At 39.4% G+C, this 25,552-nt stretch overlaps 4 protein-coding genes and 1 long non-coding RNA gene across 12 annotated transcripts; 2 read left to right on the top strand and 3 right to left on the bottom strand.

The window, feature by feature from the left end:
• The first annotated feature begins 391 nt into the window (after positions 1-391).
• LOC108169266 (uncharacterized) lies at positions 392-1,752 on the top strand. Its single transcript, XM_070810395.1, has 2 exons — positions 392-1,052; positions 1,291-1,752. Exons 1-2 carry the CDS (start codon positions 543-545, stop codon positions 1,750-1,752), a joined length of 972 nt encoding a protein of 323 aa, XP_070666496.1. The 5' UTR covers positions 392-542.
• Positions 1,146-8,847, bottom strand: LOC103452113 (cyclin-dependent kinase G-2). 6 transcript variants are annotated; one of them, XR_011574485.1, is made up of 9 exons: positions 6,582-8,841; positions 5,951-6,086; positions 5,739-5,827; positions 5,437-5,548; positions 5,253-5,359; positions 5,023-5,157; positions 3,955-4,040; positions 2,919-3,119; positions 1,146-2,390 (listed from the first exon to the last, which is right to left on the bottom strand). XR_011574485.1 is itself a non-coding variant. In XM_070810394.1 (7 exons), the coding sequence occupies exons 1-6, from the start codon at positions 8,309-8,311 to the stop codon at positions 5,058-5,060; spliced, it is 2,274 nt and encodes a 757-aa protein (XP_070666495.1). In that variant the 5' UTR covers positions 8,312-8,841; the 3' UTR covers positions 4,711-4,862; positions 5,023-5,057. The 6 variants fall into 6 exon arrangements, 2 of the variants coding, with proteins under 2 accessions (XP_070666495.1, XP_028947672.1); XR_011574484.1 differs by lacking the exon at positions 1,146-2,390 and having other exon boundaries at positions 2,703-3,119; XR_011574487.1 differs by lacking the exon at positions 1,146-2,390 and having other exon boundaries at positions 2,703-3,119; positions 5,437-5,654; positions 6,582-8,835.
• Positions 8,848-10,279: 1,432 nt separating this feature from the next.
• Positions 10,280-14,340, bottom strand: LOC103452111 (uncharacterized protein At3g61260). Its single transcript, XM_008391598.4, has 3 exons — positions 12,522-14,340; positions 12,322-12,403; positions 10,280-10,629 (listed from the first exon to the last, which is right to left on the bottom strand). The coding sequence occupies exons 1-3, from the start codon at positions 13,325-13,327 to the stop codon at positions 10,420-10,422; spliced, it is 1,098 nt and encodes a 365-aa protein (XP_008389820.3). The 5' UTR covers positions 13,328-14,340; the 3' UTR covers positions 10,280-10,419.
• A 2,496-nt stretch (positions 14,341-16,836) lies between these two features.
• On the bottom strand, positions 16,837-19,699 carry LOC139190599 (uncharacterized). 2 transcript variants are annotated; one of them, XR_011574920.1, is made up of 5 exons: positions 19,496-19,699; positions 19,253-19,412; positions 19,079-19,147; positions 18,322-18,380; positions 16,837-17,373 (listed from the first exon to the last, which is right to left on the bottom strand). It is a non-coding gene; the product is annotated as an uncharacterized lncRNA (long non-coding RNA). The 2 variants fall into 2 exon arrangements; XR_011574921.1 differs by lacking the exon at positions 18,322-18,380 and having other exon boundaries at positions 17,254-17,373; positions 19,496-19,641.
• Positions 19,700-20,884: 1,185 nt separating this feature from the next.
• Positions 20,885-25,325, top strand: LOC103452108 (uncharacterized). Of its 2 annotated transcripts, none has more exons than XM_008391594.4 (11): positions 20,885-21,535; positions 21,971-22,053; positions 22,163-22,298; positions 22,517-23,010; positions 23,096-23,143; positions 23,299-23,473; positions 23,566-23,678; positions 23,769-23,865; positions 23,953-24,172; positions 24,378-24,531; positions 24,802-25,325. In XM_008391594.4, exons 1-11 carry the CDS (start codon positions 21,334-21,336, stop codon positions 25,234-25,236), a joined length of 2,157 nt encoding a protein of 718 aa, XP_008389816.2. In that variant the 5' UTR covers positions 20,885-21,333; the 3' UTR covers positions 25,237-25,325. The 2 variants fall into 2 exon arrangements, with proteins under 2 accessions (XP_008389816.2, XP_070666919.1); XM_070810818.1 differs by having other exon boundaries at positions 22,160-22,298.
• Positions 25,326-25,552: the final 227 nt, after the last annotated feature.

Here is a 25,552-nt window from a genome sequence, read left to right as displayed (position 1 = left end):
TTAAACCCCAATCAAAACCGCATAATCCGACATGCTTAATTAGCTTAGTTGTCACATATGTCGGCCAATGATTGCTCTTCCGGTGAGGCCATGACTGGCCCGGACATGTTCTTATTTGGCGGGAACACAGAAGCCTTCGAATTCGACAAAGTTGGTGTTCTAAAATATGAAACAACAAAAGCATTTTCTAAGATTACAGATCCGACATTTGTTGCGAGTCACTTTTTGTCCCCTTTGTTCCCAATACATGTCACTCAATCATCGTTTTGTCTTCCCCTTAAAGAATTCCAATTTCCAGGCCTCCAGGTTAAGTATATTCTTAAGCGTAAAGAAAATCAGAAGATTCAGAAAGAAAGAAAAAAAACCTGGGTTTTGATCTGATTCTTTAACCCGACGACAGGCTGGGCCTGTAAATTAATTTGCAAAAAGATTCCTACTTTCCTACTTAAAGCAACAAAATCTCAACTGGGTTGCCACCGTTTTATCTCTAAACCCGCTAAAATCTCAGCTTTAAGCTCCCTAATTAAGCTCTTAATCCATCCATGGCGGATCTTTTTATAAAAACAGAGGAGCCACCTTCCCAACTTACCCCTCTGCTCCATTCTGATAACAATAACCACCACCACCATAACTACCACCACAACAACCACCACAGCAACCACCACAACAACCACCACCACCTGGGAGGAGAAGAAGAATATAAAGACACGCAATTGGACCAAACCCTCCAATGGCTAGAAACGTTTCTCACTCTCTTGGGTTTCAACCAATCTTCTTGGTTGAGCCTTGCTCTGTCCTGGACGGCCCTGGTTCTCATCGGTGTGGCTCTTCCGGTGGTTGCGCTTGTGGTGTTCAACTGCTCCGACTGTGACAAGTATCAGATTAAAGGGTTCGAGCTAGTTATCGTGGGATCGCAAGCGGTTCTGGCGGCGGTCTCTGTGCTCTGCATCTCTCAGAGTCTTCGCAAGTATGGCATTCGGCGGTTCCTGTCTGTTGATCGCAATAGCGGTCACATGGTTCGGTTTCGAAACGATTATATCAAGCAGATTAAGGTATAATTTGAAATGGTTTACTTGATGAATTGATTGTGTTATGAACATGTGCATTGTATATATCACCCGAAAATTATGCTATGCTCCGGTGTATGGCATCCATTGAATGAATGTAGCATTAGATGTGCGGCCAATAATTCAACGGCCACAGATGTAGGTGTTTATAGTATACTAGAATTTTCCACATATGAAGTTAAAATGTGGTAACCAAATTTTCTTGGGACATATATCTTGACAGGATTCTTTCTGCTTGCTCGTTCGGTGGGCGCTCCCATGTTTTATTCTGAAGACTCTACGTGAGGTTGTTCGGATGATATATGTCCATCAGGATTCATGGGGGTGGGGGATGTCGGTCGGCGTACTGTTAGCTTTGGTTCTGTCATGGGCTTATGCGAGTACGATCACTTTAACAGCCAGCATTTTGTTTCACTTGGTCTGCAATTTGCAAGTTATCCACTTCGACGATTTCGGAAGGCTCTTGGAGAGGGAATCTGACATGCTGGTGTTTATGGAGGAGCATATCCGCCTGCGCTACCATCTCTGTAAAATAAGCCACAGGTTCCGGATCTTCCTCCTACTGCAGTTCTTAGTTGTCACAGCTAGCCAGTTTGTGACTCTATTTGAAACCACAGGATACAGTGGAGAAATCAGTGTCGTAAATTTGTGTGCCTTCCCGCTCTTACAGGCTCATAAATCATAATTCCTTCTATTTTTTCTCCCAAATTTTCAGGTCTCCACGATTGTTCAAGTTGTCGGCATTATTCTTTCCCTGCACACTGCAACCAGAATTTCCCATAGAGCGCAAGGCATAGCGACAGTTGCCAGTAGATGGAATGCGTTAATGACATGCAGTTCTAACGATACATCTCACAACAGAAGCTCAAACGGCTCAGTGAACTCAGAGGCCGCCAACTCATTAAACTCGCTGCATATAAGTTACTCCGACAGTGATTTGGAGTCGATGGATTATGTTCAAATGCCTACAAACACACAGCTGGCTTCGTACATGTCTTCGTATCACAGGAGACAAGCCTTTGGTATGTATCAGCTTCCATTGCTTCCGAAGTACATCTCTTTGTATTCTCTTAGTTCACTTGTGTTGGTTGTTGAAGTGTGGGATCATGATCCATGTCTTTATTCTCCAATGCAGTGTTGTACTTGCAAACCAACATCGGAGGGATCACAATTTTCGGATGGACGGTCGACAGAGGCCTCCTCAACACGATCTTTTTCATCGAACTGTCTTTGATTACCTTTGTGCTTGGAAAGACGTTAGTTTTCTCCTCGACTTGATACGTTCCCACTCTTTCCCGGCAACACTGGCGTTGAGAAACCGACCTGCGAAAATAGACGTTAAGGGTTCACGCCCCGAATCGTTGATTTGTTCTGGTTTGCACCGCCATCTCTTCGCGATGTGGTACTTTGAAGTGTACGACTTGTTTCCGACTACAAGTCCAGCGGCCGGAGAGAAATAGGAAGAAACTTGTATGTTGTAAACTATATACTTCAAATGCCAAATTCACGCTTCCTTTTTGTATACAGTCTACATAGGAGAACAATTTTCACCTGACTACCCAGGTTTCATTGTCGCATGCCTAAACCAAACATCAAATTTTTGGAATGAACCGCTCAGCCGAATTCCCCCTCCCCTTTAATGTAAAAAATATCGATGTATTCAAAAAATATATAACATATATATATATATATATATATATGGAAAGGATCGAGACAAACAGTGAGATCAATACACTACAGACTACTCGGTGCGCAAATGCAACCTAACATTTTCGACTATGCAGACATAATCGAGTCCCACAACGGCAGATCGTTAGCTATGATTGTGCATTAACTTCATCAGCTAATTACCTGTATTTGCATGCGATAACTCTACCGCCCTAATCTGCCTCTCGAGCCTCATCAGTCACCACCTGCAGCAAAGCATATGGCAAGTATTTGTCTACATTCCACCTAGGCTTACTGATTCTCCTCATACGATATTTGGTTAAGTTTATGGGAAGCAGACAACTATATTCCATCTTCAAGCAACCCATTCGACTCCAGCTGTGCCTATAATGGAATTACGACACAGATAAGCAACAATAACCGAATATCAAGCAAGGAGTATCCTCTTATCCATTAAAGAGATTCAAATTCCGAAAACCCATTTATTGATACAAAACTACAAAATTTAGAAAATCAGCTAGAGTTTCCTCTAAACCATGTATATAAACCGTAGTCTATATGCTTCGAGTTAGTCATCCCTATACATCAGCGGACCACCTTAACCCTAACTTTTTCTAAACATGAGTTTCAAACTTTCAAACGAATTACACCATCATACTAACTTATATCCAAAGAAAAGACTCCTATAACTCTTTCAGCTTTCAACAAGATGGTGTTTATGAACCAAGCCTTAAGTATTCGTAAGGATACATGCATTGGCTTTTCAAAGTTCTTTATATAGAATAATTTTGGACCAGAATTCATATCCTCATTTTTGTCCTCAAAAAAATGCACGAAACAAGACAAACATACAAAAGAAAGTGCTAGATGACAAATATGTTTATATCGCTATCATAACTAGCATTTCAGTATCTACGCATTCAGATTTTAAGCAGCATTGAATTTTATTCAATTATATGAACAACATAAAAGCAAACTGAATGGGCCACAACATGCTCCTGAAATCGTCAAATTTAGAATATGAACCATCCAGGAATTGCAACCAGAATTGATTTTTATTCTTCATTTTCCTTTCTAATGCATTTCTCAATACACTTCTGGAACAAACAAAAAAAAAAAGCATACACTAAAATGCTGTCAAAATAATTCACGGAAAAAACCATTAAGATCCGAAGAAGATAACACCAAAATCTAAACAAACCAAGGGTTTGCATGGTACCTCTAGTTTGCCCATAGGAACAACTAAATGAAGTTCTATAAATTCCTGGAAGTGCAGGAAACCTCCTCAATTTGCTTGCTTTGATACTGCAGTGACATGCGCAGATATACGTCATAAATAAATCTAGAACTAGTGAAATGTTGATTCTTCACCATCAGAAGCAAAAAAGGGAATAACTGGACAAAGTGAATCATTTTCCATGTCCACGGGTACTGATGGAGGTCAAAATACCAAAAATGACACTAATAAAGAATGACACCAACACAGGGTAACCATAGAATAGAATCAATTTGGTATGAACTCACTGAAAATTTGCAAACAAAAGAACTACACTAAGCAATAAAGTTGATATCTGAAAAACTTGATGCCTACCCAGCACAGAAGCAAAAAGAGAATGAATACAGTTACAGTTCTCGTGCACATATATTAGAAAGGTAAATTACCATGTAACCAGTCATGTACAGCATTGTTTTTTATACGTATTTTGAGGGCTTCAACTTCCAAGAAGCTACAGAAAAGATGTGTGTTCACTATCCAACAAATGTTTTAAACGAATATATTGTCTATATTAAAATTAAATAATACCCTTATGGCTTAAAATCTTCATCCCCCAGAACATTCCACAGATATCGGAGATTAACATATTACCTTATAAAATAATACGGTAACTGTCAAACTCTTCATCAAGAAAAAGCAAAGAATGCCCCTCCACTTCACACCAACCGCCTCTTGCAAACACAACGTGAATATTAAATATGTTCTAATATAACCGGCAGTGGTAATATTGAAAAGCAAAAGAGAGCTGTTTACAATGTACCAACAAAAATATGTTACATACACGAGTTTCAGCAGCAATTGATTCTCTTTTCTAAAGAAAAGGCAATCAAAGTAATGTCACAGATGCATTCCTATACGATGATCAAAGATGAAAGGCAAAGTTAACCTCGACATGAAAGCAATGTCACAGATACATTCTCCAACCAAATCATGAAGTGCCTGCTAAAAAACAGCACAAATGATCGTCTGACATAGAATGTTTGCAACTTCCGTTTGAAGCATGTCTCTCACCTCAGCCTAGGCCACTGATCACTGATTAATTTCTACTAGCCAAATACTCCACCAGTTCCTATTTGCCCTTGCTGCAACTCCTTTCTACGTTGCTCTTCCAAAGGATCTGGACTTTTCAAAACTCTCCGCGTGCGCCTATTTACAACATGAATTTTGTTAAATGTAGGAAATCAAGTCCCAAGTAATACCACATGTGGGACTTGTTTGTAGCAATAGATAGATCAAGATACCTGTCCTGAGCATGATGAGCAGGAAAGGTAGGCATGAACTCCTTCGTTGTAGGAAGAGGAACTTCATGAAACCACTCATGATTCAGAGCATCTCCAGCTGTAATTCTCTGTATAAAATACAGTACATATATAAGTAACTATACCAATCATACCCAAATAAGGCAAGTCTAGGTAGCAGACTTACCTCTTCAGGATCATAAGTTAGAAGCCTGTTCAACAAATTAAATCCAGCATCAGAAAGTACTGGAGATCCAGTAAATGGCGTAGCTGGGAACTTCTTGCGCAAAAGATTATACCTGAAAGAAACAGGTCAGAAGTTAATGCATAAATGAAAAGCTTAGAACTGAAAGCATCACCAACGGAGGCCAGATAGCCAGATCAGAATCACCCAAAGCTGGAAGCCTGGGAAAACAGCGGCAAGAATAAGAAAATCAAGATGTCATAATGAAAATTTGGGAATTAGTTAAAAAAAATATTCATACTTACGGGTGCTTAACAAAGTTGACCTTCACTCCAGGAAGCTTGGAATATCCGGGCCAGATTGTCTCATTTGGTGTGCCAAGGATTCTAAAAATCTGTAGTGATTATAAATTTTTATGAGAAGCGCAGTGATTATAAACTTAAATAACTAAATCCACAGGTATGTGAATGAGTAAGAAAGTAATCAAACTTCAAGCACGTCAAATAAAATTAATTACCTTGTCAAGTTGATCGAATTCAGTTTTCCCATTGAAAAGTGGCTCCTTTGATAATAGTTCAGCCATGATACAACCAAGTGACCACATATCGATAGATGTTGAATATTCTTTCGCTCCCAACAGAAGTTCCGGTGCCCTGCATTGAAATAGCATTAATGACTAAAACTTTTGAGGGTACACAAAAGTATGCATCTACGATTCTACATACAACATACACAAACACACATACACATGCACACCAGGCAAAAGCAAACAATAACCCACACATAACAAATAAAACAAATCAGAGGAAAGACAATTGTGTAAAACATGACCAGCTATATCAATGGCCTTTATCACATTATACCCATCATGACTAACATATGCTGAGATGGCATCAACCTTGAAATACAAAGAGAGATACCAAGAATACAAAGCTAATTGTACAGTCAAATTACTTGAGAATAAAAAGAACTGAATCCAATAACAATGAAAACCCGTGAAACCATATGTCAATCTTGAAATTCAAGGTGGAAGTCGTCAACCAATTAAAAAAATAAAAGATGAATTAATAGGTTAAACTGATAAGCATAAAACACCTAAAGGATGAAATTAAAAATAAAATAAAGAGCAATGTGCAGTTGCAGCTCACCTGTACCAAAGTGTAACCACCAAATGAGTATACGGTTTTAAAGGACTCCCATACTGACGAGCCATCCCAAAGTCGCATATTTTCAACTCACCCCGGTTATTCATAAGCAAGTTAGATGTCTTCAAATCTCGATGAAGCACCCAATTATCATGAAGATATTTCACACCTGCCAATAACTGAAGCATAAGGCATTTAACTTCACTCTGACTGAATGGCTGCTTCTTTGTCTCCATGAGTGCTTTAAGATCATGTTCCATGTACTCCATCACCATAAAAATACTATCAAGGTTACTCCCCACCACCACTTCCTTCACATCAACAATTGATGGGTGATGAAGCGAAAGAAGAATGTTTATTTCCCTAAGAGAAGTCAATGGGAAACCTTCTCTTTCCTTCTCCATCTTTACCTTCTTCAAGGCCACAATTTCTTTAGTTTTCTTATCCATAGCTCTATATACAACACCATAAGTGCCTTCATCGATCTTGTTTAGTCTCTCAAACTCGTCAACACTTCTACAACCCTGAAGCATGTTCACGCTTCTTTGTGGAGGAGCTGCAGGTTCTGCTGTCTCGCGAGAGTTATTATCATCATCTGAATCTGTGTCTGACTGACTAACACTAGAACCATTATTACCATGATCCTTGTCAGTATCCATATAGTCATCCCTCTCTGAATCATTATCCTGGTAATCATCCCCACTGGAAGATCTTATACGGGCATCTGTTTCATCAGATTCAGATGACTGCGCTCTTGCTAGTTCGGACTCGTCTCTCTTAAGCTCCCCCGACTCTGAGTTTAATGAATTATTCTGTACTCTATCTTCCACTGACCCTACCAGAGGAGTTTTCTTCCTCCTTTTAGGCATTTCCTGGTTCTCTAAACTTTCACCTTCATCAGGTGATATATTTCCTGCTGCCCATCTTGAAGATGATATATTTCGGGTGGGAACATATTCTTCATCTTCTAGCTGCTCTGCTTCATGATCATTACCCGATTGCTGATTTGGTGAAGATATCCCTAGTGGAGACTCAGAGACACCATTACTAACATACCCAGACGCCACTGGCGCCTTAACTGGTGAGGAAGATTGTAAATTCTCGACTTGATCAATTATAGCTGAAGATACTTGTACACTGCTATCTGAAATAACATTAGGAGACTGATGATGTACCCTAGACAATGATGGAGGTAGAGGAATTGCTGCACCCGCCATGGTGATCTTATTTTTTGATGGATTACTCACTCCTTTGTCATCTCTATCCCAGACAATTGGCGAAAACTTCCTTTTCTTCTCTTTTGGAGACTGAGTTCCATTCTCCACCACTTTTGAAACCGTATTTTCTTTGACCTGCGCTGCCGACTCAATAGCATCGTCAGACCCACTCTCACTCGACAATTCACCAGGTTCCCTATCCAATGCCCTAACCGAAAACCCACAAGGCTTGGGCCCATGGCTCACAACCCGACTACTGCTATTGCTTGAATAATTCCTACTCGAAGAGGAGCGATCCCCACCATTAGCCGCATTCCCCTCCTTAATATCCTTCTGCCTAACCCTAATTTTATCTCTCAAATCCCTAGCTTGACCCATTTCAACATCAGGACTTCCGTTCCTAATCCTTTCATTGTCCTCTTTGGCCGTAGCAAAATCCCTCCTTGGAAAATCAAAACTGGACTCTCGACCCCTGATCTCATTTTCGCGATGGTCCCCATGTCTTCCAGCAGCCATAAATCTCTATATCCAAAGCTCTAAAGCACCACGGAATAAGGAACCCTTATCCCAATTCAAGTCAGCTATAAAACCCTAACCCTAAACCCCCACAAAATTAGCCCAACTACTTGTTCCCAATATTTGAATTGAAAATTCACAAAATTCGAAGAAATTGAATACGCAGCCCTAAGTCCGAACGGACTCGGATCCAAAAACAATACGAAATTCAAACAATAGAGCAGAAAACAATACCAGTTACTTATTCAATTCTCGAGCTATGCAGCCACGGAGATTACTCGATTTCGAAAGGAAACCCTAGAAATTGAACAAGCAAAGAATAGGAAGCAAAGAAATTGATGAATAGGTATAACTGGGGGAATTAGGGTTTGAAAGGAATTGATTGATACCGTTTCAAGGAGAGAGACGGCGAGCGCCGACTGTAAAGCGAAAGGAAAGCCCTCGAAGGAAGACCGAGGAGGGGAAAGGAGTGCGTACGCAGGTGCTTTGAGGTCGGATGGGTCTTTTGGCTTCGCCAACTTTATTTTCCTGCTTTTATTTTGTTTTTTGTTTTTTATTTATTTGTTCAGTTGGCAAAATATCGGTTGACTTAATTTCCATTTTTTTTCTGGGGGTGTGGGGTGGGTGGGGTGGGGGGCATCATGGACTTCATCATCAAACATTTTGCCCTATCATAAGATTTTCTATTTGGGGCAAAATTTTAAGATTTCACTACAATACATATGTATTTGAAGTATTGTGTATTATGTTTGGAAAAGTGGAATAACCGTAGATTCAAGAACTCATGTTAATACGATGCGATTGTTCTCAACTCAATTAAGTCCACTATTAGATTTCGGTTGAGTTTTTTGAAAATTGCTCATTTCGCTGCTAATGCATCTATTTTATGGAAATGGAATATACCTGTGGATATATAGTTCTTGTTGCTGCTGCTTTGATGCAGCATTTTTGGTTTTGATGTCTGTTTTTCTTGTGGGTATAAAACATCGATGATATCGGAAATATCGGTAGTCCAAAAACACAGAAATTTTGATGGAAATATCGGGATATTATCGATATTGATAAAAATTGAATAAAAACCACGGAAATTGTAAGAAAAACTTAGGAAGTTTTTATTGAAACTTTGCATGATGTTTATTTAGTCAATTATCTATTAGTTTATCACAAAAAATTGGAAGGAAATGCATTGCATGATAGATATAACTGATTTAAATTGATTATATAGCAAGCTGACAAACATTGTGAGTATAGAAAATATGTAGTAATTAATGAAAGAAGTTTAAACACACCATAATCATTTATATACAATGAATTAGTATAATATTTTACACTTTATACATTGCATGGTAAGATACATGAGTGACTTAGCAAGGTCTAAAATATCGATGATATCGGAAATATCGATAGTCTAAAAAAATATCAGTAGTTCAAAAACACAGAAATTTCGATAAAAATATCAGGATATTATGGATATTTTAAACCATGCTTGTGCCTACAACTCTTTTGTTGCTTTTTTTAGAGCAGCTCTTTGCTTTGCTGCTTGTATTATCTTTTTCTCATCAATATATTTTATTTATAATAAAACAAATTTGTTGCAACCATTTCACAATCGCCTTGAAGGCATTGGCGGTTATTGACCCCAATAACTTATATATTCTCTTCTATGAAATTTCATTTGACCCCTATACTAGCTTAAGACGAATGAAATAAACAGACCTTTAATCAATATTTTTTTAACTGACACAAATCAAAACTACGTCATCTATGTTTTGTTTCACTTAAAAAAAAAATTTAGCACGGATTAGTAATCATGTCATTAATCGCACTGAGACTGATTTGATACGTGCTTTTCCTCCATACCAAACACACAGACACCCCCACCATTGACATACAAATTATTTAATTTTTTGCTTTGTGGAACAGAAGGTTGCACACCAAAATATAAAATTATTGTAGAAAAAAATGATATCCGTTAATTGGGGAGTCCCAATTTACTTTAGGAAAAATAAATAAATATGATAAAATTCCACAGGGTTCAAATTACATATTCAACAAGTGGCAGTAAAGAAAAAAAGAAAGAGAAATGGTGCGTGCACCATAAGATACTGCTACCAGCAAAGAGAAGGCAACTTGAAAGAGAAATTAGAGGGCAAATGACCAGTCCTCCTTATGTAATCTGCCTTTTCTGAAGTCCTCAAAGCATTTTCATTGAGTTTGGCCTCTGCATTTGCCCTCTTTTCTTCAGCTATTCTTCTGGTTGCTGCGAGTTTATTCGTTAACTTCTCTTGGCCCCGAGTTTTCATTCTCTCCGCTTTCACCTGGTACCAAACCAAAAATAACGAGTCAGAAAAGCTGCATTTCAGTAGGAATTGGTACATGGTTGAGTGTGTTTCTTATGGCCTATGATTAATACTATCGGGAAGTGGAAAAGCCGAATAATGGCGCTCATCAAAACCATTGAGCACGCTCTCAAGTTAGTGATGCAATTTTCCGTTAATGCTGTAGTACTTGAAGAAGATATTGATCATAGGGGTGGGCAAACGGGTCCTGGACCCGCGGGTAGGGGCGGGTATTAGCGGTTCGGGGCGGGTACGGGGCGGGTCCTAATTTTAAAAAAGAGAAACGGGGCGGGGCGGGGCGGGTCTTTGAAATTTTAGGTTCGGGCCGGTTCCAAAAGTATAGAAAAACGGGTACCCGGACCGGCCCGTTTGCAAAAATACCCTGTGTTGGGTACTGTTACTGTCCCAGGCCCACTTCTTTTTGTCCCTCCCCGTGATGGTTCTCACTCTCGAGAACACACACCCAATCTCTCGAACCTTCTCCCTTCTCCCTCATTCCTCTTCTCTGTTTCTTCTCCCCCCATCTCTGCAACTCTCATTCCGGAGCTCGATCGCGCTGATGTCATCCCAGGCCGGCCAAGTCGGAATCTACGGCTACACGGCCTACTCCGCCAGCAAGTTCGGGCTCCGTGGCTTGGCCGAGGCTCTGCAGCAAGAGGTGATTTCTCACGACATTCACGTTTCTCTCGTATTCCCGTTGGACATAGACACCCTTGGCTTCGCAGATGACTTTGCCGCTCTTTCTTCCCGAGATGCAGATGACTTTGCCGCTCTTTCTTCCCAGGACCAAGACTCGCAGTCTCTCTCTTCTTCCTCGGACACCTTCATACTCGGCTTCGTCATCGCCAACATCGTTGGAATTCAATACTCTCATTTCTCTCTCACCCCTTTCTCTCACTCTTTCACAGTCTCACTCTCTACACGTCCCTCATTTCTCTCGGATCTGTCATGGATCCGAGTGTTCTGTGCAAATAAAGCTCTTTGTCATGGATCCGAGTGGTATTTGCACACTCGTAATATACTCAGACCGACATGCATCAGTCACAGATTCGAGTGGTGTTCGCCGGAGACGTGACGATGCTGAACGGCGCGACGGTGAAGGTTGTCGCTGGGCATCTAGGTTTCGCATCGGAGGAAGATAGACAACGACGTCGTTCCCTTCCGTTGGACCCGTGGACCCGGCCCGAACCGCCCGTTTCAAACAGGCCGGGTTATGTCCGGTTCCAACTTCAGAAATTTCAATACCCGCCCCGCCCCGCCCCGTTCCATTTTAAAGCGGGTCCGGTCCGGTCCCTTCAAATTTGGGCCCGGCCCGGCCCGTGCCCACCCCTAATTGATCACACTGGTGATTTGATTCACCAACGAAGCGGATGGGGAAAAAGGGTTCACGCTAAGGGTAGTTTTTCGTTGTAATCATGGAAAATAACTTAGCAAATGTGAAACCAATGTCAGTGATTTGGATCTGCATTTATCTTTTTCATGAAAAGAAAACTGAGCTAATGCTAGTTCTTTCCGCACTAAGGAGAGAAACTTGAACTTTTCCGGCAACAAGTAGTAAGTACCAACAAACATGTAATGTAGACAATTTCAATCTAGGATCTAAACAAGTAGAACAAACAAAAATTTTCCAAGAAGAAACTGAAACTCTGAACTCAAGAACGAGTTATATACCTCCATTTTTCGCATTTCCATCTCGGCTTTCCTCTTCTCATGGTTTTCCCAGGCTTGTATTCTCACCTCTTCACGTTTATACCTACAAATCCAATAAACAATTGCCCCAATAAGTCCCAACTTTGAGCAGAAAATACTCAAATTAATTGCAACTGGTTGTAACTAACCAGCAAAAACAAAACAGAATATCAGCAACTCACCTTGCTATATATTTGGCACGTTCTGCTTCATCCCAAGCCATTGCTCTTGTTTCCAAGGGACTCGGTTTAGTACCTTGATCTGAACTCGGATTCTCAGACAAATTCTTGCAAGCATTTGATTCTTCTGCATAACGTTTCGCTGTGCCGCTCCCTCTCCCACAAGAACTGGTCTGATCATGACCACTTCTTCCCCCATCAGTTGATACTTGATACCCTTGATGAGCGCCCTGCCTCCCATGCTGGCACGGCCTCACCGGGGTAGATGACCCCGAAGATATAGGGCTGCGCGCGGCCGGAGTTGTTGCTCGAATAGGGGTGGTAGTTCTTGAAGGTTCCTGGCTTGCAGTAGGGGTCATTTCTGTCCCCATGTCCCTCAAACATATAGATCTCATAGTCACTGTCGAGTTCTCCATAGATTTGTTGCTGCTTCTCCACACTGAATCATCACAATCCACTTTCTTCGTCTCCACATCGTACTGATTCGCCATAGCTGACCTAGGACAGCCATTTTCTTCTTGTTGATGATGTTCTTCTTCTCCATCTGAATAGTCCTGCTCCTTCTGTGGTACAGGAGCTATGAGTCTCAAGTCATCAGCATTTGAGTTTCTGGGTTTTGTTTTGGACTGGTGTTTTTCTGCTCCTCTGGACAATCCCACCAACCATTTTTGTGCATCATCCCATTTGGAAGGTGTTGGTTTTCCCAAGGCTGTTCTGTGATGGGGTGTCCTGCTACCTCCATTTGCTTTCTGAAACTCAAAATTTATACCAGTCCCTCCAGAAATCTCCTTATCCTCTATGGATCTCATCTTCCTCAAAATTGCAAATCTCTCTCTCTCTCTCTCTAAACTAGAACACCATCCCACGGTATCCACTCAACCAAGTTGCAAAAAAAAACTACTATTTTGCAGTCTGCAATTGCACAAAGCAGATTCTAAGTAAACCAATAAGATTAAAGATTCTATCTTTCTTAATTAACTTGTCTAACTTAATACTAAAACAGATCTGGGAGGCAAAAACCAGTCCAAATATCTCACCCCAGAAAAACAAAAACTACTAGGAATTATGCAGCTTGACAGATAACCATACAAAAATACACAGATTTTTTCAGTAACATGCTTAGAGCACATGAGATGCAGACACCTACTAATAATCTTCCTACCCACTAAGAAGTAGCTACAATGCAAATAGACAAAAACAACTACATGAAACCAAAATTAATTACACTGAGAAGCAAAAACCCAGAAGAAAAAAATATCTGAAACTTCCAAAACTGCAGCAAGGGACCAAGGGCCCATCTGGGATTTATCCAAAAATGCCAACTAACCTCTAAAGATTAAAACTTTAAACCCCAATTAACCTGAAGGGTCAAATTTTTAGGGCAGATAACCTATTTGTGAAAAGTCCCAGCTGAGAATTTAGGTGCAACTGGCTCAGCACAACTATTGACAGATGGGTTTTGCAGAGGAAACCTTTGTCCTATACTCCTATGACTGTGAGAATAATATACATTTTAGGCATGGATTTTTGTGACTGCAGAATTTACAAATGAAAGTTCAGATCCATTCCGCCATTAAAATACTTAAAAGAAATGCATGGCGGTAACAGTAAGAAATGGACTCGTTAGAAAACGAATTTCTCTGGGAATTTGTGGACTGTAATTTACCGAGGCAACTACCAGGTTACAAATTTAACAATTCACCTTCACCGTCGTCACTACTCACACAAGAGGAATATTGGGCAGGGTTACAGTAAAAGCCCACAGGAAAAAATTGAAACTTCTCTGCTCCCCAGACAGTTAGAAAGGTTTTGAAATACGGTTGCCTTTTAAACGGTAACTAGCTGACGGTAGAAATATTATTAAGAACACCATCATCATTTCATTTCGTGTCCGTCTGATTTCGGGGGTACAAGAGAAAGACGACTGCTTATAGTTTAACATCAATTTTCGTGTTTTTGTGTTAATATTATTAAATATTATGCTAATTCATGAATAGTCTCACCATTCAAAGAATCTCCTTAATATTTTAAATATTTTAAATTTGAGTGAAATAATACAATCAGTAATAGTTTTTTTGTGTACATTGAAAAATTAGGGACTTTCATAACACATGTATATCTATATTGATTGTAGTACTGCGTATTAACAACTTAATGTATGTATAAATTTCATTTCGCATGATATAATGATATTATATCATGCGCATATACATCAAATGGATACATGTATATCTACATTGTAGTACCACGTATCAACAACTCAATGTATGTATAAATTTTATCTCACGTGATGTTGTATCATGCGCATAGACATCAAGATGGCGATATGCTCGTATCACAAAGAGTTAACGTAGATAAAGAGGGATTGATTCTCTAAGACAACTAATATTTCTTAGTGACAATACCGTCCAATAGAAAGTTATCACGTGTTAAAAAAATGTATTACTCGTTTAATAAACGATTGTCACGTTATCAAAATGATTCTTTAATAAACGATTGTCACGTGGTTATTATGTGTTGGTTTGATGACACGTGGACGGTGAGGATGCAGGAGAGTGTCAGTGCCCATCAGGTGCAATGTCGGAGTGGGATTTGAATTGCATTAAAATGTGGGAGACCGGGGCGTTTTCAGTTGGATGTGGTCAAGAGTTTTTTCTGCTGCAAGGTCAGGGTGGGCACAAAATAGCTGCAATTGGATAATAAATGGTTGTATGCGGACGTCATGGACGATGTCGTTTCCGTACTGAATGCCAAGATAGTGATACTTCTATTACTAGCCATTGGGAAGTGAGTAAATTGCCTTTTGAAGGGTACCCGTTGGAGGGCGAGGCAAGACAAGGGCAACACCATGTGATTTGCCTTTTAAAAAAATGAAAACTAATGAAAATGATTTGAAAACTTTGAGTTTTAATGATAAGGACAAAATAAAGGGTAAAATGAATAGTATCAAGATTGACTTTTTAGTGTAAAAATGTGGTTTTTCGTTAAAGTGAACAGTACCATGAGCTTTTCATTAAAGTTCCCTTTAAAAAATGATTGGCTTTGTGCAGGTTCATCGGTTTGGCAAGGATAAGAGCAAGAATGATTACTATTTACAAAAACACACACACACACACACACACATATATATATAGGGAATTATTATTAGCACTTTAAAAATCTCATTATACACTCCAAACTTTCTATATTAGGAAAGAAAAATACACTTGTGAGAAGTGTATAATGAGATTTTTGGAGTGCTAATAACAATTCTCTAAATATATATATATATATAAAGCCTTTAAGAGAAGGGATCTCCATTTTTTTTTTATAAAAATAGGATTAGTTGTGGGGTTCACATCACATCGAACTTTAACAATCCGAATCGTCTATTTTTCAAGTTGCACCTCATAGATCATCTTTACAAAATATTAACTAAATCAGAAATATTTAAGACATTTAATTGGGTTCAAAAACATTAACGAATAGGCAAATAATTTTGAATTGAATTGAATTTTTGCAAGGATGATTTATGAATCGAGACTTACAAAGGATCGTTAAAGTTCGATGTAGAGTAGACCCTACACCTAAACCGTATTTTTTTAAAATGGGGATTCATTTGCATAAAGGGCCTATATATATGGTTTTTAATGCTTTGTAAGTGTGTTTAAATGTGTATTTTGTAAGTTGGTTATCTGAAAATAAAAATTTATGTTTAACTCTGAAATTTAATTTTAAATATAGAGTAAAGCAAAATATAGCATTACAAACAAACGTAATTAACTAAAAATAGTAAATTATAGCAATGGTCCTTTAATTTTAACTCAATTGGAGCAATGGTCCCTCAACTAAAAATTCATTACCATTGGTCCCTCAACTTTCATCCAACTGGAGAAATGATCACTTAACTTTAACCCAATTATATTAATGGTCATTCCAACATAACTCATTTTGACAAAATTCTGACAAAGTTGACGAAAATGACCATAGCTACACGTTTTGATGAGTTGAGGGACCCCAATTGTAGCAATGGTCATTCCAACATAACTTATTTTGACAAAATTGTGACGAAGTTGAATAAAAGGACCATAACTACACATTTTGATGAGTTGAGGGACCAATAGTAATGAATTTTTAATTGAGGGACTATTACTCTAATTTGATTAAAGTTGAGAGACCATAAGGCAAATGAAGAAGATAGTTCAATATTTATACAATAAAAAAAATTTCCTAGTTTTTTGTATCTTTCTCCCTTTTTCTTTTATTTTTAATGATTAGATTAAGCTTGATCGTTGGATTTTTTTATATTATAATTATTGAATACGATGGCCCAAAATGTGATACGCGACCCAACAATAACTTTTTCAAAATTATTTACAATTAAAACTCAAAGGCCCGGATCATTAGGTTGTTGGAAATCCAACCACCCTCATCTCGCCACATTAGTCAGCAGTTGGCACAAAATTTGAATCTACAGCAACAAGGCTCACGCTAACTGAAGCTATTAGCCTATTTGCCTAATATGCGCGTTATTTACATGCGTCAGACCAAAAAAAAAAAAAAAAACACACGTAGCTGATGTCAGCCTTGCCCATCGACGCAAGCCTTGGCTCAAATTGCTCAGACTTGGGGTTGATGGTAGCCTTGCCCGTCAGCACAAGCTTGGGCTCAAATTGCTCAAGCTTGAGGTGACACACCCCGTCCCGAAGGAGGGCATGCTGGCCGTCACGTGAGAGTGACGTAACCATTTGCACAGTACGGAAGCTTTAAGATACAATTTATAAGTTGATACACCCGAAGGGAGTCCTAATTTTGTCCAATCTGTCAGAACACCGTCGAATTCCTCGTAGCCACCACACCTCAGCTATTCTTTAACCTGGAGGGGCGCAAAACCAAAATTGAGTGGGTCAGTAAAACAATTCTTTTCAAATCCAATTTTTTCTCAAAGCATTGTAACCCCTCTCCGTAAAACCTGTATACTTTCCCAGAAATGTAAAATATAAATATACATATATATTCTCAAAACTTCATTTTTACTATCTCAACATTTTTCTTTATCAATCATGCCATGCCATGTCTAATTCAACAGTTAAGTATGGATGCATCAACAATAATCATATCAGGTACAAGAAAGTAATCAACCGGAGGCCCTCTAATAGCCCTGTACGGTTGAACCTAGAGCTCAAAATCTATCATTCTCACACTCTGCCGGAGTCACTCCGCGTGACCTGTACGGCCTTCTGCACATAAGTTACGCTCTAGTGCTTCTCATAATCATCTGTGCACATAATCTAAGGTCACCCACCAGTCGGAATCTCACTAACACTCTCGCGACTGGCCTGTCGTACCCACTCCGCGTGGACTGTACGACTAGCATCTACTTGGATCCAAGGCGAGCGTGCGATGCGGTGAATACTATAAGCACTAAACTATGGTGCAGGATTTGAGCTCAATATACATCAACATCATCATAACAGAAATAAATACTCACATGTGCGTCCACCGCACCATTTCATACATATGCATCATAAATCAATTCTTACCTGTGCGTCCACCGCACCAATTCATACATATGCATCATAAATCAATTCTTACCTGTGCGTCCACCGCACCAATTCATACATATGCATCATATATTAATTCATGCATGGCATTTCAACTCACATTTCTATATACTTTTCATATCAATTCTATGCATGGTATTTCACTTCCCGTTTTTCCACATAACTCATATGCATTTCATTTTAAACATATTTTCATTTCAATTCAATTTCTGGGAAACGTCAAGTATATATATATACGGAAAACAAAACTGCCCACTCACCTGGAGTTCGTCCAACAACTCCCTAGCACCACACATCAAGGCGTCACGACGATCGCCGCCTAGAATAGTAATCAAATCCAACCTCAGAATTCATATCGATAGAATATATAACTTATATAAAATACGTCACTACGTAGTTCGATCCGGAAGATCTGCCACTCAGATTTTAAATCCATAACTTCCAGAGGTACACAATATATCTCTAGGACAACATCCTAAAATTTCATCACCATCCAACGGTTGGATCTCCGTCAATTTCCAAAACTAAGTGACGGTTAACATTTTATATTATGGACTTACAATTCCAATTCCGGAAGATCCGTAACTCGGATTCCCAATCCGTAAGTTCCAATAATCCTCGAATATTACGTATTACAACGTATCAAAGTTTGGTAACGATCCAACGGTCGGATCGTCAATTCACATTTTTACCTAAATGTGAAAACTATAAAACGTTATTCGAACACCTAACCAACAATCCTTAATAACTTTCTCATACGGTGCTCAATTTGGGTATATGAATATACCACGGTGATCTACTCGACGTCACGGACGTCGACATATTTTTAAAATAATTTTATTTTTATTTATTTTTTTTACTGTAGCACCTTCTTCTTCCTTGGGTCGCCAGACTGGTTTTTCCGGCGGCCGTTTTTCGGGCAGTTTTTCAAATTGCCATAACTTTGTCATTTCTCAACGAAATCAAGTGATTCAAAAACGAGAGTTGTAGCCCTTGAAGAGACAAAGAGAATGGTACCTTGCACAACACCTAGTTCGCCGTGGTTTGGCCGGAAACTGCCTCGAAAGCCTCGGAGGTCGCCGGAAACTGGGTATTTTTCAAATGAGTATAACTTCTTCAATACTCAACGAAATTGAGTGAAACAAAAAGGAAAGTTGTAGTACTTGACGAGACGAAGAGATTGATACCTACCTCGACTCCTAACTCGCCGGGGATTCGCCGGAAAATGCCTCGAAAGCTCCGGCCAAACTTTGAACTTGTCGATCTCCGTGTTCTTACGTCCAAAAACTTCCAACGAAGCACTCCGAGCATCCTTGGGACTTCCTAAAGCTCACTATGAGCTTGGTTTGGCCTAAAACACAACCAATTCAAAGCTCATGAACAGTACACATTCACGGCAACTTTAGAAACTAGGGTTTTCGAAGTGAAACTTACTTGAAATGGGTATCATCGTGATCGTATGGTCTTCAGGAGTACGATGGCACTCTTAAATCCGTCGTTGGTGGAAGTTTAGGGTGTTTTTTGTGGTGGTCTTGGTGGTTGCCGTGTGTTCGAGAGGGTGAGAGAGAGAGAGATCTGAAATGGAAGAAGAAGAGAGAGAAGGAAAGGTTACGGGTTTTAGGGAGTGCTTTGAGGTATGAGGATCCCACCTTAACCCAAACACAACATTACAACCTAGTTTTAGTCCCTAACACAAATTAACCATAGTTTAGGAACTTTAAATAAAACAAATGTCATCTCTTTACACACCTTAATCTCGTTTAAGGTCATTTTTGAAATTTCACGTCCTCGGAATGAAAAATCCCGGGACGGGCTGTGACATGAGGCTGACGGCAGCCTTGTCATCAATTGCCCTCCACAAAAAGGACCGACGGAAGGGATTTTTTGGGCTTTGGGTAACGGATGAACTTGCTCTGTGGGAAGTGAGCAGTGGCGATTTGGAATTTGACAATAAATCACATCACATGAGGGTCATGTTAGCAAATGCATTTGCTTCCATTTGCATTGTTAATAAGTGATAACATATAAAGTGAGATTCTTATTAAATTCCACACCCCACACTTTGTTAATTTGTTATTTTTTGCAACACCATTATGCGCTTGTTTTCTAGTTACGAGTGATTTTGTATGCACAATTATCTCGTCATTTTGTTGCAGGTAAAGTTTTTTCCAATGGAAATAATAATCATAATAATATTATGCTAAAGTGAAAATTTTCGCGGACGAAAAGTTATAACATTCTAATGAATTTACATTTAATTTATTTCCCTTTGCGCTTTATGAATATATGAGCAACAAATTTAATCTCATCTTTAGCATCTTAGGCGTTTGCTAACACATTTTGACTCTGATACAGCTTAAATTTTTTATTTTGTTTACTAACACATACGAAATCAAAATGCGTATAAGCCTGGCATTACAACAACGCAATATCCAACAACTTTGACCCCTTGATTCCTAATTTCTCAAAATTCATCCATAAATAGCCTCGTTTTCTCGATGTTCATGGGCTAATTTTGATGTGTGCCTAGAATACAGCCTGGTGCATCAAGTATTATAATACAAATATCCAACCATTTATATTATAACACTTAGTGCACGAGACCATGTTTCCGGCACGCTAAAAATTCTCTAATGTCCGTGCACCAAACATTATTTAAGGAACACCCAAAGCCACACACATGAGCAGTTTACACATGTATTGGGCCCAAGCTCAAAATATTTAAAATCAAACCTAAGCCCAAAAGTATTCAGTCCAGTCCCTCAAACCGACCTTCTCCAACCCACCAAGGCCCAAGCCAACCACCAAAGCAACTACTACTACTCCTCCACTCTTTGATCTTTCTTGTTCCTCACTTCAATGGCGATCTATGAAGCACGGATATGGCGGCGGAGGGATTCGGGAGCGTGAAAACTCGAAGAATCTTGATTTGGGAGAGGCGGAGATTCGCTAATTAGCAAATATTAAAACTAAAACGACACCGTTATCTATTTATACAAGGTCATCTTCTTCCATACAAGTCTGAAACCTTTCCGCCGTCTTCCCACCGTCGGCAACTGCAAACAAGCGAATGCCAAACGGTCGAACCAGTTCGGAACACGATAAGCGTCTGAATGCACCAAGCCATATCGGAGCTGTATTTCAGCCGCTCCACACCCTCACCTCACCAAGCCGTTTCTCAGCCGCATTGAGCCGTTGCAGTTCGTCTCCAAATTGAAGCTCCCGTTCTTCATATAAGGCGATGCTCTGAACGTCGTTTCAGCTTCTGGGTTATGGCAGTTTCGCGGTTGTTCAGGAGTTTTAGCGGCCTACACAAAGCCAATGCCAGAATACAAGCATACCCATTTGGCTACAAGCATAGCAGAGCCTTATCATCGGACTCTTTCAACAATGGAGACGATACGGTGCTTCCGGTTCTGATTGTCGGTGCAGGACCTGTGGGTCTCGTTTTGTCCATACTTTTAACAAAGCTAGGTATGTTCTTGTCCTAACCGATTGTTTTTCCAGTCCTTAGGCCTTGTTTGGTTGCCTAGAAAGTGTGGGATGGGTGAAGGAAAACTCTATAATGCTCTACTTAGCAATTTTTAATATTTTCACCTTCAAAGATACGTACTTTATTATTTTTCTTTCAAAAAAAGTAATTATAATCAAATTGTCTGTAAAGGGAGTAGTAAGTTCGAGTTGTCGAATTTTCGTGCAAATGCTGTGCTATTACTCTTTTTAATTTGACATCATGCTTGAGATTATCTGGAGGTGCTTGGAATGATGTTTGAGATGGGGCTTCATAGAATGTGAAACTTCTTGTTGGAAGTAAATAACTTTTCGCTTCTTTTGCAAGAAATTTTATCAGATGAAATGTACTAGGTCTTGTTTACTTGAGACATAATCATGCATTGTATCATTTTGCAGGGGTCAAATGTTCGGTTGTGGAGAAGAGCAAAACTTTCTCGAATCATCCACAGGCGCACTTCATCAACAATCGATCCATGGAGGTTGGTTTTCATGTTTGGGAGATATAATTAAATTATGAGTTATTTGAGGGATTTCAAGCTTCATTTTATTGAGGGATTTCAAGCTTCATTTGAACTTGTGTATTAGCAGGTGTTTCGCAAATTGGATGGCCTGGCGGAGGAGATCCAGAGGTCTCAACCACCAGTAGATTTATGGAGGAAGTTCATATATTGCACTTCGCTCTATGGTTCAATTCTTGGGTCGGTTGACCATATGCAACCCCAAGGTGCATTTGAACTCTTTATTATTCCATTTTTTCCTTACTTGGCACACAGCATTTAGGTCTTACTTATGGGATTTTGAGATTAGACAACAAGAAATTCTAATTATTTGAGATATTCCATACAATGACCATTCCCATGTATGCAAAATTTTCAAACATTTATAAATATACTTTGGGATTTGGTACGTTAGCAGTTTCATTTTGATTTCACTTTGTCTCAGATTTTGAGCAAGTCGTCAGCCCGGTCTCTGTTGCACACTTCTCACAGTACAAACTGATTAGTTTACTACTTAAGCAGCTTGAAAATCTCAGCTTCAAGTTCTGTACATCTGATGGGTTGGAAGGCCTCAACCATGGAACCTTTCAGGAAAAGCAACTATTAATGGGGCATGAGTGTGTTTCCATCAAAGCGAGTGATGATTTTGTTTCTGTGACTGCATCTTTTCTCAAGGATGGGAAGCGTATGGAAAGGAATATCAGATGTAATATCCTTGTTGGTACAGATGGAGCTGGAAGTACTGTACGTAAGCTGGCTGGAGTGGATATGAGAGGTGAAAAGGACTTACAGAAGCTTGTGAGTGTCCATTTCTTGAGCAAAGGTCTTGGGAAGTATTTACTCTGTGAGAGACCTGGCATGCTTTTTTTCATCTTCAATACTGAAGCTATAGGGGTCCTTGTTGCTCATGATCTCGAGCAAGGGGAATTTGTATTACAGGTATTGCAGGCGTTAAATTGTTTTTGGAAACAAGTTTGGGGATCTAAATGTGAAATTGCACTCATTATCTCTCGTCGTCTGGCAGATTCCGTTTTATCCACCTCAGCAAAACCTTGAAGATTTCAGTCGCCAGGTATTTTCTTTGCAAATAAGCTAATTTAATGGAAATTGTTCTACTTGATCTCATGACTGACCCTTAAGTTTAAGGGCATATTCTTGTGGCCATGATGAGATTATCTTTCTTCATTGTGGGTAATTGCTCAGTTTAAAGGGTTTAAAGTTTTGTAGATATGTGAGCAAATAATCTTCAAGTTGGTTGGTCGAGAGCTAGGAGACATAAATGTGATTGACATAAAACCATGGGTTATGCATGCTGAAGTTGCGGAGAAGTTTCTAAGTTGTGGCAACCGAATAATACTTGCTGGCGATGCTGCTCATCGATTCCCTCCTGCCGGAGGGTTTGGTTAGTATTTTTATTTTTGTTATGCGAATAAGGGAAACTCGCCTGGAATTAATCATTCAAATGAGTTTAGGCCTTTCATGTGATTTATACAGGAATGAATACTGGAATTCAGGACTCTCATAATCTTGCATGGAAAATAGCTTCGGTAGTAGAGGGTACTGCACCGACTTCAATACTTAATTCTTATGAAACAGAACGTAGGCCGGTATTGGCTTTTATCTCCTTCATTTCTATTCTTTAACTTTAATGTGAATTAGAATGGATCTTAATCATCAAAATTTGCATTTTTTTCCAGATTGCTGTTTTCAATACAGAACTTAGTATTGAGAACTTCAAAGCAGCCATGGCTGTTCCTGCTGCACTTGGTCTTGATCCAACTGTTGCAAACTCAGGTAAACCAATCTATTATTACTTTATTGCATATTAGTTTCCTTGTTTGTTGGAGACATTTCGTTACTAATTTCCTTCTTGAATTGCAGTGCATCGCGTCATAAATGAGGGGGTTGGTTCCATTTTACCATCTGAATTACAGAGGGCCATTTTGGATGGAATTTTCACAATAGGTCGTGCCCAGCTATCGGAATCTTTTTTGAATGAAAACAACCCACTTGGGTCGTCAAGGCTTGCTAAGCTAAGGCGCATATTTGAAGAAGGAAAGAGCCTCCAACTCCAGTTCCCAGCAGAGGATCTTGGTTTTAGGTATCACATTATTCAAGCTGCTTTAATTTCAAATTCTTGGAGCTTGACTCGAGATTATTTTGAATTCTGAGACTTGAATTGCAAAACTAATTTTTTGCTTTGTAGAATTGGATCTGAAACTTGATGAAAACTCATCAATATGCTTTTTCCAATTTTATAAACCCATCATTGACTGAACAAGCACATTTTGTGTTTGTCAATTTAGGTATCTAGAAGGTGCACTTATCCCTGATAGTGATGGTGGAATGAGTGCTCCAGAAGGACCTACTGGTCGCCGGAGGGACTATGTTCCTTCTGTGGTTCCAGGTGCAAGGCTCCCCCACATGAACGTGAGGATATTGTCAGATACCTCAAGTGAGGTATGTTGCTATTGTTTTCTTTCAAATGTTTACATAATATATGTCTTTTTGCTGTTGTTGCCAATTGTTTTCTTTTTCACTTGTGGTGAAATTATCTCGGTCTGTGTTGGCGGGTTGTGGCTCCATAAGCCACGAAGCTTTATGTTTTAGTTCCCAAGTAAAAGTAATAACGCAAAGCAACTACTTCTTTATGCCAGTGTCAAAACAGATTTCTAGAAGATTAATTGTATTTCCAATTTTCATTCACCTCGACGGTGTATTCTTCTGTAGGTTACTATTTCTACACTGGACCTTATATCTGGAGACAAGGTCGAGTTTCTCCTCATTATATCGCCAACCGAGCCGTCTTACCATCTTGCTCATGCTGCATTCAAAGTGGCCGAGGAATTCAAAGTTTCTGCAAGGGTGTGCGTGTTGTGGCCTGCCGGCAGTGTTAAGGGAGTCGAAATAAAGAGTAAGGCATCATTGGCACCCTGGGAGAATTACATTGACCTCGTGGAAGTTAAAAAGTCACCAAATTCGTCATCATGGTGGGATATCTGCCAAATGAATGACAAAGGAGCCATCTTAGTTCGACCGGATGAGCATGTTGCTTGGCGTGTGAAGTCAGGGGTTGTCCGTGACCCTATAACGGAAATGAGAAGGGTATTCTCGGCTACTCTCGGCATAAAACAACATACTAAAGATCAAGAAACTGACACATGACATTTGTTATCGAAATAAAACCACATACTAAAACCAATTGACTTGACACATGACATTTGTTATCGAAATAAAAGTGATCTTGATGTGCAGGAGTAACGTATTAGGTTTGTCGTAACATTCGACATTTTGCAACAGAATGTATTTTTACGTATGTCACTTTGTAATCAAGTAAGCTATGTTCTCTCTCTCTCTCTCTCTCTCTCTGCACCGTACAAGTAAAGGAGGGAGGGAGTGAGCTTCGAAAAGATAATAAGAGGGCCAACTCACAAAGACTCCAACATGATACAATCAAAATGGTGAAGGGACAATCAGAAGC

Source organism: Malus domestica, chromosome 13, assembly GCF_042453785.1.
Source record: "Malus domestica chromosome 13, GDT2T_hap1".
Taxonomy (NCBI): Eukaryota; Viridiplantae; Streptophyta; class Magnoliopsida; order Rosales; family Rosaceae; genus Malus; species Malus domestica.
The sequence above is the reverse complement of the archived record's forward strand: the minus strand, read 5'-3'. Positions and strand labels throughout refer to the sequence as shown.